The 15,683-nt window shown below is 43.7% G+C and overlaps 1 protein-coding gene across 1 annotated transcript in view; it reads left to right on the forward strand.

Annotated features, from left to right (window-relative positions):
• LOC149438969 (myc box-dependent-interacting protein 1) overlaps window positions 1-15,156 on the forward strand; it is a gene marked incomplete at its 3' end in the record, with an annotated part of 104,920 nt that extends 89,764 nt beyond the window's left edge. Inside the window, exons 4-7 of the mRNA XM_089659629.1 lie at window positions 401-495; window positions 2,616-2,711; window positions 12,296-12,403; window positions 15,064-15,156. Of these exons, the coding sequence (XP_089515755.1) occupies window positions 401-495; window positions 2,616-2,711; window positions 12,296-12,403; window positions 15,064-15,156 (392 nt within the window). The remainder of the gene's footprint in view (window positions 1-400; window positions 496-2,615; window positions 2,712-12,295; window positions 12,404-15,063) is intronic.
• Window positions 15,157-15,683: the final 527 nt, after the last annotated feature.

Raw genomic sequence — 15,683 nt, forward strand, 5'->3', positions numbered from 1 at the left:
AAGAGACCTCAGCATCAGTTTGTTTTGAGCTGATTATTTTTAATGTCTGCTTAGAGACTGAGTCTAGGAACGGGCTTAAAGCAGCCAACGCTGGTTTGGGCACAGAGACCCCAAATCTGTATCCTGGTTCTCCAGTTCTCAGTCTGTGAGGTTCGGGGAGACATGGACTTGAATCCAAAGTAAAAACTACTCCAAAAGGTCCCCCCAGGCGCCGACCTTCCAAAGAATAGAGCTGATTCCAGGGCCCATGGCAAGTAGGCAAGAGACTAGCCTGCAGTCCCCTCCAAAAGACCCTGTCCAGGTTGGGTCTGTCACATTTCTCCCCCGTGACCCAACTGGGACACCATTTCCTTCTGTTTTCACCAATTCTGACCATTTCTTCTGCTCTATGTTCTTGTAGCTATGCACGAAGCTTCCAAAAAGCTGTCCGAGTGTCTGCAAGAAGTCTATGAGCCCGAATGGCCTGGCAGAGACGATACCAACAAGCTGGCAGAGGTAAGGCTCCATCGTCTGGTGCTGGGTTCCTGGAATCCTGTAACAAGGGCAATGGGGTCCAAGGCCTACAGATTCCAGCTTTGGTTTTTTTCCTTACAAAATGAAGGTGAATGGTTGGTTGGTTGCTGGTTGATTCCAACACTGTCTCAGTTTTAGGGCCCAATTATTATACAGAAATCGGATTTCTTTTCAGCACAGAAAACACTATCGAACATCATATACATTTATTGATAACAGATATCAGTGTTACTAAATGCACAACAGTACAATCAGTCTGTAGATGCAGTAAAGCATGCTTGTTATACTCAATGTGGAACCTAAGGGGTTAATCCTCTTCATTGTGTAAAAAGATTGTTTGATCCTGTCTTCTCTGATCCTTCCCTTCTACAGTCCCCAATCCAATCTGCTGATAGAGAGCCTTGTAGCAAGCTGCACATGCTCAGTTTGGTGTGCATTGCTAGAGTTTTCTGGGGGGGGGGTTTTAGGAGGGTGCATGTGATCAGCACAGGGCCTGTCAGCACTGTCCAGACAGAAGGTCAGGGGTTATGCAGCCTCATAGGACAGTCAGAACAGAATTAAAACTAACTCCTACAAGCTTTAACCAGTGCTCAGCTGGACACTGATAGATGTCACAAGGCTGCTATATACTGCTGATAAGAAAAGGTATTACGCGGTTTATATTTACTAAAATAGCATTTCTGTGTACTGTGGGAGACCAGATATAGTGAATGCAGGGTCCGGGGAGACCGGATATAGTGAATGCAGGGATCGGGGAGACCAGATATAGTGAATGCAGGGTCCGGGGAGAGCGGATATAGTGAATGCAAGGATCGGGGAGAGCGGATATAGTGAATGCGGGGTCCGGGGAGAGCGGATATAGTGAATGCGGGGTCCGGGGAGAGCGGATATAGTGAATGCGGGGTCCGGGGAGAGCGGATATAGTGAATGCGGGGTCCGGGGAGAGCGGATATAGTGAATGCGGGGTCCGGGGAGAGCGGATATAGTGAATGCGGGGTCCGGGGAGACCGTATATAGTGAATGCGGGGTCCGGGGAGACCAGATATAGTGAATGCGGGGTCCGGGGAGAGCGGATATAGCGAATGCGGGGTCCGGGGAGAGCAGATATAGCGAATGCGGGGTCCGGGGAGAGCGGATATAGCGAATGCGGGGTCCGGGGAGAGCGGATATAGCGAATGCAGGGTCCTGGGTTTAGTAACACTTTAAACATTTCGATAAGAAGCCTTTGTATTTTGTAAACGCGTTCACAAAGGCTTCTGTGAATGGGCAGATGGGGAAGGGAGGGCATAGCAGTTGTAGCAACTCTACTCTTTAAGGAACTGAGACGACAGTGATCAGCACAGGAGCTCTCTGGAAGTTCTCTTCCTGGAGCACAATAAATCTGTTATGCGAATAACCGCGATATGTCAATGAGAAGACAGGCACCTTGTTAGACTTAATTCATGATATTCAGCTACAAGATGACCTTTTTTGACATGTATAGAACTGGTGAAAACTCAAGTTCTTGACGTTTCCTGGAACTTGTCCGCTTCTTCTTGACCAAAGTAGGCTATGGTTCCCAGAATATAGCCGTCAGTGGTCCTTGTGCCCATCTAAAATTTAAAATAACGCTCAGAAAATAGAAAAATTTGCAGAGATCATCAAACTCCGTATTGCTTGGAAGTCTATAGCAAGGTCTTCGGTTCAAGTCCTGTTCAGGACATCATCTACATGGAGTTTGAATTTCCAGCCTGTGATTGTGTTGGCTTCCTCCCACACTCCAAAGACATGCTGGTAGGTTCATTGGCTAGTCTCTAAATTGGCTCTTGTGTGATTTTCTACTGAGCACATCCAAGATGGCGGCCTCATCACCTGCTCCATCGGTAGCTAAAGTGCTGGAGGCCCCCAGGAGAAAAGTGCTATAAAAAATATATAGATTAGTAATAATAAAAGCTAAAAGTAATTAATCGCTGTCCTCCATCGAGGTGAAAGTTAAAAACTTGGTCATCTCCCCACCCCCCAGAACATGATGAGAAATAGCTAATTTTTGAACTTTTAGTTATAAAGTTTATACAACATCCTACTTTTTTTATTTCAATAACGACTTTTTTTTTCCCTAACAGAATAATGACCTTTTGTGGACAGATTACCATCAGAAGTTGGTAGACCAGGCCCTCCTGACCATGGACACCTACCTCGGCCAGTTTCCAGATATTAAGGTGATTTGTTACTCTAGCCAGCCTCAACGGTATTGGATTTGAATTCCTAGGTTCTGGTTGTTATAGGATGGTGATGGATGTGAAGGCTATAGGATGGGGATGGCTATAGGATGATGATGGATGGTGAAGGCTATAGGATGGTGATGGATGGTGAAGGCTATAGGATGGTGATGGAAGGTGAAGGCTATAGGATGGGGATGGCTATAGGATGGTGATGGATGGTGAAGGCTATAGGATGGTGATGGATGGTGAAGGCTATAGGATGGTGATGGATGGTGAAGGCTATAGGATGGTGATGGATGGTGAAGGCTATAGGATGGGGATGGATGGTGAAGACTATAGGATGGTGATGGATGGTGAAGACTATAGGATGGTGATGGATGGTGAAGGCTATAGGATGGTGATGGAAGGTGAAGGCTATAGGATCGGGATGGCTATAGGATGGTGATGGATGGTGAAGGCTATAGGATGGAGATGGATGGTAAAGGCTATAGGATGGCGATGGATGGTGAAGGCTATAGGATGGTGAAGGCTATAGGATGGTGAAGGCTATAGGATGGTGAAGGCTATAGGATGGTGAAGGCTATAGGATGGTGAAGGCTATAGGATGGTGAAGGCTATAGGATGGCGATGGATGGTGAGGGCTATAGGATGGCGATGGATGGTGAGGGATATAGGATGGCGATGGATGGTGAGGGATATAGGATGGCGATGGATGGTGAAGGCTATAGGATGGCGATGGATGGTGAAGGCTATAGGATGGCGATGGGTGGTGAAGGCTTTAGGATGGCGATGGGTGGTGAAGGCTTTAGGATGGCGATGCCCCCTAATGCCCAAGTGTCTTTTTTTTAAAGTGTTTGATTTCTTGCCAAAACTTCTGGTTGGATGTTAATGAATTACAACCCAGTGAGGTCTTTATGACTTGAACACCGTTCAACCTATCCAGTTGCACACCCTGGTTGCCACCTTGGAGGGGTGCGCGGTGACATGATGGTGTAGCTGTAGCTCATATCAAGAAATGGCCATCACACCACCATTATAAACTCACGCAACTATTGCAGAAAGTAGTCACAAAAATGTGGAAAACGTCATTCAATTTTTAGGGTATGCTGGCCATTTCCTGATACGAGGCCTTTATTGCAGTGCAGTGGCCTAGTGCTTAGCACTTTTATGCCCTGCAGCATTACAGCCCTTGGTTCGAATCCTAACCAGGACACTACCTGCATGGAGCGTGCATGTTCTCCCGGCGCTTGGGTTGGTTTCCTCTAGGCACCCTGCTCCCCTCGACAACTCCAAAAACCTACTCGTAGGTTAATTGGCTCTTGTCAGTTGGCCCTAGTGTGTGTGGTTTTCTGAGATGGGGACCTTAGAAAAATCCAAAATTTTACAGTTGTCACCAGAACAGGAGATGAGGCGAAATCTTTCAGTGGGTACACCTGTTTTGGTGATGGCCGTCTAAATGGGGATTTCGCCCTCATTTTGCAGTGATTAGAGATTTCCTGTTGCTTTTCCGGGACAGGAAGTAAAGGAAAATCTCTTTATTGAGACTTGCTGTAGATAAGAAAACAAAACAAAAAGCTGACGTTTTAAAAACAAAAAACAAAAAAAAAAAACCCCAGTTAGTCTTTCAATACCTTTTAGCTAAATGTTGCATACATTGTATTAGACTGGCAGACAGTATTGTTACATTTCTGTTAGGCTCCATACACACGGAGCGTTTTAGTACCGCTGGTAACTTTAGCTGTGTAGTCATGTTAAAACTGTGAGTTGTGTTTTTTTTTAGCATTTTCGTATTTGTGTCTTGCTGCTTTTTTTTTTGGGGGGGGGGGGGGTGTTCGCGTTTTGCGTGTGGGGTTTTTTTTTTGTTTGTTTTTTTTTTTACCAAAAAAAATTTTTTTTGGTCAAAAAAGGTCCAAAAACGATGGTATAAAGTGTTTTGCCGCATTTTTCACGTTTGCGGTTTTTTAAGTGTTTTTTTACCAAAAATATAGGGTTTTTTTGTGTCAAAAAAGGTCCAAAAACGCTGGCATGCTGTGTTTTTTGCCGAGTTTTTCGCGTTTGCTGTTTTTAGTTTTTTTTTTTACCAAACATATATTATTTTGTTTGGTCAAAAAAGGTCCAAAAACGCTGGTATATTGTGTTTTGCCGCATTTGCGGTCTTTTTAGGGTTTTTTTTTTTTTTTTTTTACCAAAAATATATATATATTTTTTTTGGTCAAAAGTCCACAAACACTGGTATGACATGTTTTGCCACGTTTTTCGTGTTTTGCTGGGCTTTTTTTCACCAAACATATAAAAAATGTCGTTTTTTTTTTTTTTACCGAACATATTATTTTGTTTGGTCAAAGAAGGTCCAAAAACGCTGGTATATTGTGTTTTGCTGCATTTGCGGTCTTTTTTTTTTTTTTATGCCGGGGATGGACACATAGGATAACACGCTGGGGATGGACACATAGGATAACACGCCGGGGATGGACACACAGGATAACATGCCGGGGATGGACACATAGGATAACACGCCGGGGATGGACACATAGGATAACACGCCGGGGATGGACACACAGGATAACACGCCGGGGATGGACACATAGGATAACACGCCGGGGATGGACACACAGGATAACACGCCGGGGATGGACACATAGGATAACACGCTGGGGATGGACACATAGGATAACACGCCGGGGATGGACACACAGGATAACATGCCGGGGATGGACACATAGGATAACACGCCGGGGATGGACACATAGGATAACACGCCGGGGATGGACACATAGGATAACATGCCGGGGATGGACACATAGGATAACACGCCGGGGATGGACACATAGGATAACACGCCGGGGATGGACACACAGGATAACACGCCGGGGATGGACACATAGGATAACACGCCGGGGATGGACGCACAGGATAACACGCCGGGGATGGACACATAGGATAACACGCCGGGGATGGACGCACAGGATAACACGCCGGGGATGGACACACGGGATAACACGCCGGGGATGGACACACGGGATAACACGCCGGGGATGGACGCACAGGATAACACGCCGGGGATGGACGCACAGGATAACACGCCGGGGATGGACGCACAGGATAACACGCCGGGGATGGACGCACAGGATAACACGCCGGGGATGGACGCACGGGATAACACGCCGGGGATGGACGCACGGGATAACACGCCGGGGATGGACGCACGGGATAACACGCCGGGGATGGACACACGGGATAACACGCCGGGGATGGACACACGGGATAACACGCCGGGGATGGACACACGGGATAACACGCCGGGGATGGACACACGGGATAACACGCCGGGGATGGACACACGGGAGAACACGCCGGGGATGGACACACGGGAGAACACGCCGGGGATGGACACACAGGAGAACACGCCGGGGATGGACACACAGGAGAACACGCCGGGGATGGACACACAGGAGAACACGCCGGGGATGGACACACAGGAGAACACGCCGGGGATGGACACACAGGAGAACACGCCGGGGATGGACACACAGGAGAACACGCCGGGGATGGACACACAGGAGAACACGCCGGGGATGGACACACAGGAGAACACGCCGGGGATGGACACACAGGAGAACACGCCGGGGATGGACACACAGGATAACACGCCGGGGATGGACACACAGGATAACACGCCGGGGATGGACACACAGGATAACACGCCGGGGATGGACACACAGGATAACACGCCGGGGATGGACACACAGGATAACACGCCGGGGATGGACACACAGGATAACACGCCGGGGATGGACACACAGGATGACACGCCGGGGATGGACACACAGGATGACACACCGGGGACGGACACACAGGATAACACGCCGGGGATGGACATATAGGAGAACATGCTAGGGGGGGTTACTGGCTGTAGAAAACATAATGCCAAAAGCCAGAAACTACCGCTGTAAAAACGTCCCGTGTGCAGGAGGACTTAACATAAATATAGATTCTGAAGGTCAATTAAGAACGCTTTGGGGTTGAGCCGATAGAGTCATTGATGTGCCGGGTATGGAGTTCATTTTAACGGATGAGGATGATGCTTGAGGGTCAGGTAAGTTACCAGACATATTTTTTGTCCTTTCCTCCTAGTCTCTGGTCAGGAATGTGGATTCATACATTGCAGTATTTGTGAAATGAAGTTTATGGGTTTCCACCTGCTGAGTAATCTCTAATATTATGAAGTTGGTTTAAAAAAAAAAAAAAAAATCAAAGATTTGTGGACACACCTTTATGAGAACCATCCTGTTTTCTGGTATGTGGTTGGACGAGTCGGTCAAAATTGGAAGGAAATGTAAAAAAATTCCTTTGTACATATTTTCTGAAGATGATGATGGTGGTATAGATCTGTGCAAAAGTTTTAGGCAGTTTAAAAAAAAAAAAAAGCTGTAAATAAAGAATTCTTTTAGAAATAGAGGTGTTCATAGATTATTTTTTATGAATTAACAGACTGGAAGGTAAGTGAACAGAAGAGAAGTCCAAATCCATATTTGGCTGGACCTTCCTATTGCCTTCAAACCAGCCATCAGTTCTTCTAGGTAGACTTGCAGTTTTTGAAGGATCTCGGCAGGTAGGTTGCCCCAAACATCTTGAGGAATGAAGCCCAGATCTTCTGTGGATGTCGGCAACCTCCAGTCCTTCTGTCTCCTCGTATTCCCTGATAGACTTCACCATGCTGAGATCAGGGCTCTGTGGGGGCCAAACCATCACTTCCAGGACTGCTTGTTGTTTTTCACAATAAAAATATTCCTTAACCACTTCCAGTCCGGACACTTTCCCCCCCCCTTCCAGTCCGGACACTTCCCCCCCCCCTTCCAGTCCGGACACTTTCCCCCCCCTTCCAGTCCGGACACTTTCCCCCCCCTTCCAGTCCGGACACTTTCCCCCCCCTTCCAGTCCGGACACTTCCCCCCCCTTCCAGTCCGGACACTTTCCCCCCCCTTCCAGTCCGGACACTTTTCCCCCCCTTCCAGTCCGGACACTTTTCCCCCCCTTCCAGTCCGGACACTTTTCCCCCCCTTCCAGTCCGGACACTTTCCCCCCCCTTCCAGTCCGGACACTTTCCCCCCCCTTCCAGTCCGGACACTTTCCCCCCCCTTCCAGTCCGGACACTTTCCCCCCCCTTCCAGTCCGGACACTTTCCCCCCCCTTCCAGTCCGGACACTTTCCCCCCCCCCCCCTTCCAGTCTGGACACTTTCCCCCCCCCCCCTTCCAGTCTGGACACTTCCCCCCCCCCCCTTCCAGTCTGGACACTCCCCCCCCCCCCCCCCTTCCAGTCTGGACACTTCCCCCCCCCCCCCCCCCTTCCAGTCTGGACACTTCCCCCCCCCCCCCTTCCAGTCTGGACACTTCCCCCCCCCCCCTTCCAGTCTGGACACTTTCCCCCCCCCCTTCCAGTCTGGACACTTTCCCCCCCCCCTTCCAGTCTGGACACTTTCCCCCCCCCCCTTCCAGTCTGGACACTTTCCCCCCCCCCCCTTCCAGTCTGGACACTTTCCCCCCCCCCCTTCCAGTCTGGACACTTTCCCCCCCCCTTCCAGTCTGGACACTTTCCCCCCCCCCCCCTTCCAGTCTGGACACTTTCCCCCCCCCCCCCTTCCAGTCTGGACACTTTCCCCCCCCCCCTTCCAGTCTGGACACTTTCCCCCCCCCCCTTCCAGTCTGGACACTTCCCCCCCCCCCCCCCCCTTCCAGTCCGGACACTTCCCCCCCCCCCCTTCCAGTCCGGACACTTCCCCCCCCCCCCCCTTCCAGTCCGGACACTTTCCCCCCCCCCCTTCCAGTCCGGACACTTCCCCCCCCCCCCTTTCAGTCCGGACACTTTCACCCCCTTCCTGTCAAGTTTTCAGCTTTCAGTGCTTTTTTTCACTATATAAATGAAAGTCCAAAAATTTTGAAAAAAAGTGTTTTTCTTATGAAAAAAGATTTATTTGCAACATTTTATAAATCTTGGCCAAACGTTATTCAGTTATCTTTTTCCTATAAAAAAAAAATAACCCAAATTAGTTTAACCAAAAATTTATAATTTTTCAAAATTGTTTTTTACATTTTTATTTTTTTTTTAATATTATTTATATTTGTTTTTTTTAACCACTTCAAGTCCAGACACTTTTACCCCCTTCCTGTCCAGGCCAATTTTCGGCTTTCATTTATATAGTGAAAAAAAGCACTGAAAGTCCAAAAATTTTGAAAAAAAGTGTTTTTCTTATAAAATTTTGCAAATAAATAATCTTTTTTTCATACATCTTGGCCAAACGTTATTCAGTTAGCTTTTTAGTATAAAAAATTCCCAAATTCGTTTAACCAAAAATTATATATTTTTTTAAAAAAAATTTTACATTTTACTTTCTTTTTTTTTTTTAATATTTATATATTTTTTTTTAACCACTTCAAGTCCAGACACTTTTACCCCCTTCCTGTCCAGGCCAATCTTCAGCTTTCAGTGCTCTTCTTCACTATATAAATGAAAGTCCAAAAATTTTGAAAAAAAGTGTTTTTCTTATAAAATTTAGTAAATCTTTTTTCATAAATCTTGGCCAAAAGTTATTCAGTTAGCTTTTTAGTATAAAAAAAAAAACCCAAATTAGTTTAACCAAAAATTATAATTTATAATTTTTTTCAAAATTTTTTTTTTTTTACATTTTTTTTTTTATATTATTTATATTTGTTTTTTTTTAACCAGTTCAAGTCCAGACACTTTTATCCTCTTCCTGTCCAGGCCAATTTTCAGCTTTCAGTGCTATCACACTTTGAATGACAATTGCGCGGTCATGCAACACTGTACCCATATGAATTTTTTAGCATTTTTTTTGAGACAAATAAAACTATTTTGGTGGTATTTATTCACCACTGGGACTTTTTCATTTATATAGCAAAAAAAATAAAAATAAAAGTCCAAAAATTTTGAAAAAAAAGTTTTATAAAATTTTGCAAATTAATCTTTCTTAATCTGTTTTGGCCAAAATCTATTCAGTTATCTTTTTAGTAAAAAAAACAATAAACCAAATTTAGTTTATAACCAAAAATTTAAATTTTTCTTAATTTGTTTTTTTTACAGGTTTTATTTAATTTTTTTAATATTATTTGTTTTTTTTTAGCATACGGTCACCCTAGCAGTACAGTATCACCATAGTGACACTGTACTACTTGTGGGGGGTGATGAAGATTTTCTTTTTTTTTTTTCTTTTACACTGATTACTTTTACACCCATAAGGGCTGTAAAAGCAATCCTTTTTCCCTCTCTCTGGCTGCATTCTTGCAGCCATTGAGAAATACTGTGCGAGCTGTGATTGGTCACAGATTGTCACATGGTACAAGGCTGTTGTGAATAGCCCTGTACCATGTGATCTCTGTGATCATTCACAGATTTCACACGTAGTAAGCAATGATGTCAGAAGTGATATCTTGCTTACCACTCTTTATGTGTTCACTGATTGGCCAATCAGAGATCACATGATCGGGACCTCACACAGAGGTCCCGTACAACAATCGGTGTTGAGGAGGACACGGGGGGGCACCGGATCACAGTGCTGCGCACTCCCAGGGAGCACGCACAACCAGGGAGCAGGGTGGACGTTTATAAATGGCCACCCGCCCCTGCACTGCCACTGTCCGGCCGTTTATATACATGGTCCGGACGGGAAGTGGTTAATGACATTGGCTGTATGTTTGGCATGGTTGTCCTGCTACAGAATACATTTGGGGCCAATCACACGCCTCCCTGATGGTATGGCATGATGGAGAAGTATCTGCCTATATCTCTCAGTATTGAGGACACCATTGATCCTGACCAAATCTCCAACTCCATTGGCAGAAATGCAGCCCCAAACTTGCAAGGAACCTCCACCATGCTTCACAGTTGCCCTCAGACACTCATTGTATCGCTCTCCAGACCTTCACCAACAAATTGCCTCCTGCTAAAGCCAAATATTTCACATTTGACTCCTCAGTCCAGAGCACCTGCTGCCATGTTTCTGCACCCCAGTTCCTATGTTTTCCTGCATAGCTGAGTCGCTTGGTCTTGTTTCCATGTTGGAGGTTTGGCTTTTTGGGCTTCAACTCTTCCATGAAGACCACTTTTTGACTTCTCCTGACAGTAGATGGATGTACCTGGGTCCCTCTGGTTTCTGCCAGTTCTGTGCTACTGGCACTTCTGGACATCTTCCGATCGATGAAGGGAGGTAAGCCTGATGTCTTTCATCTGCTGCTTTAGTTTTCCTTGGCTGACCACCACATCTATGGTCCTCAACGTTGCCTGACCAATGGTGTCCTCAATGCTAAGAAATCCAGGCAGATATTTCTCCATCACGCCATACCATCAGGAAGGCGTGTGATTGGCCCCAAATGTATTCTGCAACGGGACAACCACCCCAAACATACAGCCAATGTCATTAAGAACTATCTTCAGCGTAAAGACCAAGGGGGTCCTGGAAGTCATGGTTTGGCCCTCACAGAGCCCTGATCTCAGCGTCATGGAGTCTGTCTGGGATGATATGAAGAGACTGCAGGATCTGAGGCAGCCGACATCTACAGATCTGTGCTTCGTTCTCCAAGATGTTTGGAACAACCGACCTGCTGAGTTCCTTCAGTCCAGCAGAGCCATCAGCACAGAAGTGGCAGAAATCAGAGGGACCCGGGTACACCCATCTACTGTCCGGAGAAGTCTGGACAGGTTGGGGTCAGGTCAGGGGCGGACTGACAACTTATGGGGCCCCGGGCAATAGGGGATCATGGGGCCCCTGTGTCCTTGCCCACACTCAAAAAAGCCTATACAAAAGGTACCAGGGGTATCTCATGGGGCCCCCTACAGACCCCGGGCCCTCGGGCAGTGCTCGAATGGTCGGTCCGCCCCTGGGTCAGGTGAATTCACCGAGCTCCTGAGAGTGACCCATTCTTTCACAAATGTTTATAGCAGTCTGCATGCCTAGGGGCTTGAAAGAGGGATACACGCCCCTCCCCTCCCTGTCTTAAGTGGATAAGGCGCTCTTTGGAGTATCAATTAGAGAGAGACCGTCTACAAGCGAGCAGCCATGGCTGGGCTGTATAACGGACGAGTCCAGAACGTTCTGCAAATACAGTGGAGTTGAAGCGCTATATATTAAATGTTTCTAAAACAAAGATTTTTGACACAAGATATCAATTAAAATAAAAAATAATCAACAAAAGAACCCTCAGTATTAATTTCTTTAGAAGCGGCAGCATTGTTTACTACAAATGATCACTATTTATTTATTTTATGATTTGGATTTCATCACGCATCTAACTCAATATTTTTTGGTTTGTTTAAAAAAATATAAAAAATAGACCTGAAATTTGATCTTTATCTCAGTTGTAGAATATCTACCATTCATATTTTCTTTCAAATATACTTAAAAACATGATTTTATAGGTTTACATTTTTTTATTTTTTTTATTTTTTTATTTTTTTTTTTTATCCACAGGATCATAGAAATTGTCCTGGGGGGGTGTGACCAATTTTTTTTAAATAACTAAAAAGGGCAGGAAATTCAGTAATTTTTTAAATTTTGTATCATTTCAGTCACGGATTGCAAAGCGGGGAAGGAAACTTGTGGACTACGACAGTGCAAGACATCACTTTGAATCCCTACAAAATGCGAAAAAGAAGGATGACACTAAAATTGCCAAGGTAAGGTGGTGTTTTTGTGGTTTTTTTTGTTTTTTGTTTTTTTTTTTTTTTTTTGTTTTTTTTTTTTCCTAGAATGGTGGAATATGTTCATGAAAAATAAAAATGAAATGGATCTGAATCCATTTGGATCCTTCGTCACGTCATTGCATTTTCAGATGCTTCGTACATTAACAAAAGGCCCAAACTAGCGCATCATTCTGTACAAATGAATTGAAGGCTTGTCCAATGAGTGCACTTAGACCCCCCCAATGAATTATAATAATAAATAAATAACACATCTATCAAAATAGAGAATACAAGTGTTCCTAAATTCCCGTGTATCTAAAGTTCTCTCCACATAGAATTGTTTCGATTTAGTCCTCCTATATTCCACCTCCACCAAATGTGATGAAAATATGCCGCAAAATGACCGCTTTTAATCAATTAAATCCATTTATTTATTATTATTGATTGAGGTACATGAGCACTTATTGGTCAAGGCTTGGCTTACAGTATTTAGTATAGTGCCCCCTAAAGGGTTTTTTTTTTGTTCTTGTTTTTTTTTTGGGGGGGGGGGGGGGGAGTTATTTTTTTGGGGTTTTTTTGTTTTATTTTGTTTTTTGGGGGGGGGGAGTTATTTTTTTTTTGAGGGTTTTTTTTTTTTTTTGCTTTATTTTGTTTGTTTTTTGGGGGGGTTCTGGTTTTTTTTTTTGGAGGGTTGTGCTTTTTTTTTTTTTTTTTGGGGGGGGGGGGGAGTAATTTTTTTTTGGGGGGGTGGTTTGTTTTATTTTGTTTTTTGTTTTTTTGGGGTGAGGGGGGGTTATTTTTGGGGTATTTTTTTTAGTTTTATTTTGTTTTTTGGGGGAAGGGGAGTAATTTTTTTTGGGTTTTTTTTTTTTGCTTTATTTTGATGTTTTTGGGGGGGGGGGTTCTGAGTTTTTCGGGGGGGTTGGTTTTTTTTTGTTTGGTTTTTTTTTGGGGGGGGGTAATTTTTTGGGGGGGATTTGTTTTTTTTGGGGGGGGGAGGGGGGGATTTTTTGGGGGGGTTTTTTTTGCTTTATTTTGTTTGTTTTTTTTGGGGGGGGTTCTGGGTTTTTTTGGGGGGTTGTGTTTTGTTTTGTTTTTTTGTGTGTGCTTTTATTTTTTTTCACTATTTTACATTTACAGGGAGGCAGCTCATAACTTATAATTCATTTGTTGGCACAAAGATATGTTTACAAACTTTGTTGAGGCGGAGTCACAATTTTAATACAGTTGAGTTTGTTCTTTTGTTATAATTTAGGATTTATTACTGTTTTGAATCGGCATACAGAAGGGTGTAGTGTTTTTGTTTTTTTTTTTTGGTTTTTTTTACCTTCATGTATGAAGGTAAAAAAAAAACCTTGATCTTTTACAACCACTTTAACTAATCAAGCTGAAATTAGAAGCGGATTGGCTACCATACCCAACTGTACCAGTTTTAGTACATGAACCCCATAGCTCTTTACAGAACTCTCGGCAGTACATTTTCTGTTGTCCTATTATAATTTGGGCAAGCTTTCAGATTTTTGGTTCTTTTCATCCCTAAAAAAGGAGGGCTCTCCCAACCCTTATAGCAGGTTGGATTTTTTTGGGGGTAGTTATGAACTAAAATACCATCCTTGATTTTTACATGTGGAGTGGCTATTCTGCTCCTATCCCCTTTTTTGCAGATTTTTTTTTTTTTAATTATTATTTTTTATTGAACTTAATAATATTAATAATAAAAAAAATTGAATTCAATTAAAAAAATATAAATATTATTTTTATTTTAATTGAATTGAATGTTAATATTTTTTCTATTCGAGTTTGAATGGTCTTGCACTGCATACATTTCAAAAAGCCACAGAGAGGTTCATGGTGACAAACATTCGAGGAACAGTTCATGAACAAAGAATTTTGGGGAAACTGTTATACCATTGTGATCTAGAACTTTGCTAGTGCATAAAGTTTTTTTCTGCATGGTTTCTATCCATCATGGCCATGTTGTGCAAATTGCAATAAAAAAATAACATAATATAATTAATAAAGAAAAAAAAAAAAAAAATCTAAAAATGGAAATAATTTGCCAGTATGTGATTGTATTGGTACGACTGAGTCGAATCCTTTTTGAAATGTGTTTTATGTATAATAAAAGCTGCTAGTATATGTATGTATGTATGTGTATATATATATATATATATATATATATATATATATATTATCATTTTTTTTTTTTACTTTTCTTTGTAACACTGATTTATTCTGTGGGAAGAGGCTGCAGTGTTTTTTTTTCTTCCATCCCAAGAGGAATCTGTTTCTCATGTATTCTTGACCTTGAAAGTGATTTCTTTGCATGTTGCTGAAATGTTGCAAATTTTTAATTCTACAATTGTGTAAAATATTTTCACATTCCGAAGCCGGAGTCCGGAAGGCTCAGATGTTTCCCGGGTGTGACTAATGGCTCTTGTTACTCTTTGCAGTTTTGTTGGGGTGTCTCCGGCGTACCGGTCCCGTCTGTGTGGAGTCCTGTGTGTCTCACTTCTGGCATGCCACAGAGGATGACCTAACGCTGATTTGCTGCTGCTGCTTCCTTGTAATTGTCACAATTAAAAACTGTCTTCTGTTTCTGTCCCCTTCTTCTTCTTCTCTCTTTGTGCTCACCTCGGTGACAACATGTGCAGCCGGTGTCGCTTCTTGAGAAGGCTGCGCCCCAGTGGTGTCAGGGGAAAATACAGGCCCATTTGGTGGCGCAAACTAACCTGCTCCGAAACCAGGTGACTTCCTGGCCGAGCGCTAACCCTGCCCGCCCTTGTGCTAGCTGTCTGTGCCGCGGCTGTGCTCGGTCTCTGCAACGTGGAGGAAAAAAATGGTATCTTTTTAATTTAGGTAGAACCAACCGTAATCGCTTGTTTGCATTTCTGGGGAATAGCAAAAAAATATAAAATTAAAAATTAAATAAAAATAAAAGTTTTTTAGGGTTAAAATTACAAAAGTCGCTACTTAGGAGAATACAGTTCATGTCACCACTGCAAGGATCCTACTTCCAATACACGGTACATGCGGGAACATGTGTCTGAAGTGATGGATTCACTGGTGTTGACTTGTTCACCGTCATTCAGCCCTTCCGCTGCCAGAGTTTTTGGGGGTCTTTTGTGTCTTTTTTTGTTTTTGTGTTTTTTTGTTTAATGAAAAATTTTGTGATCGGGTTTTTTGTTTGTTTTTTTTTGGTTTGTTTTTGTGTTTTTTTGGGGTTTTTTTTTTTCTTTTTGTGGGTTTTTGTTTTGTTTTTTGGGGGTTTTTT

The sequence above is a fragment of the Staurois parvus genome, unplaced genomic scaffold (assembly GCF_062004578.1).
Source record: "Staurois parvus isolate SC_StPar_1 unplaced genomic scaffold, SC_StPar_1.0 ptg001176l, whole genome shotgun sequence".
NCBI classification, from domain to species: Eukaryota; Metazoa; Chordata; class Amphibia; order Anura; family Ranidae; genus Staurois; species Staurois parvus.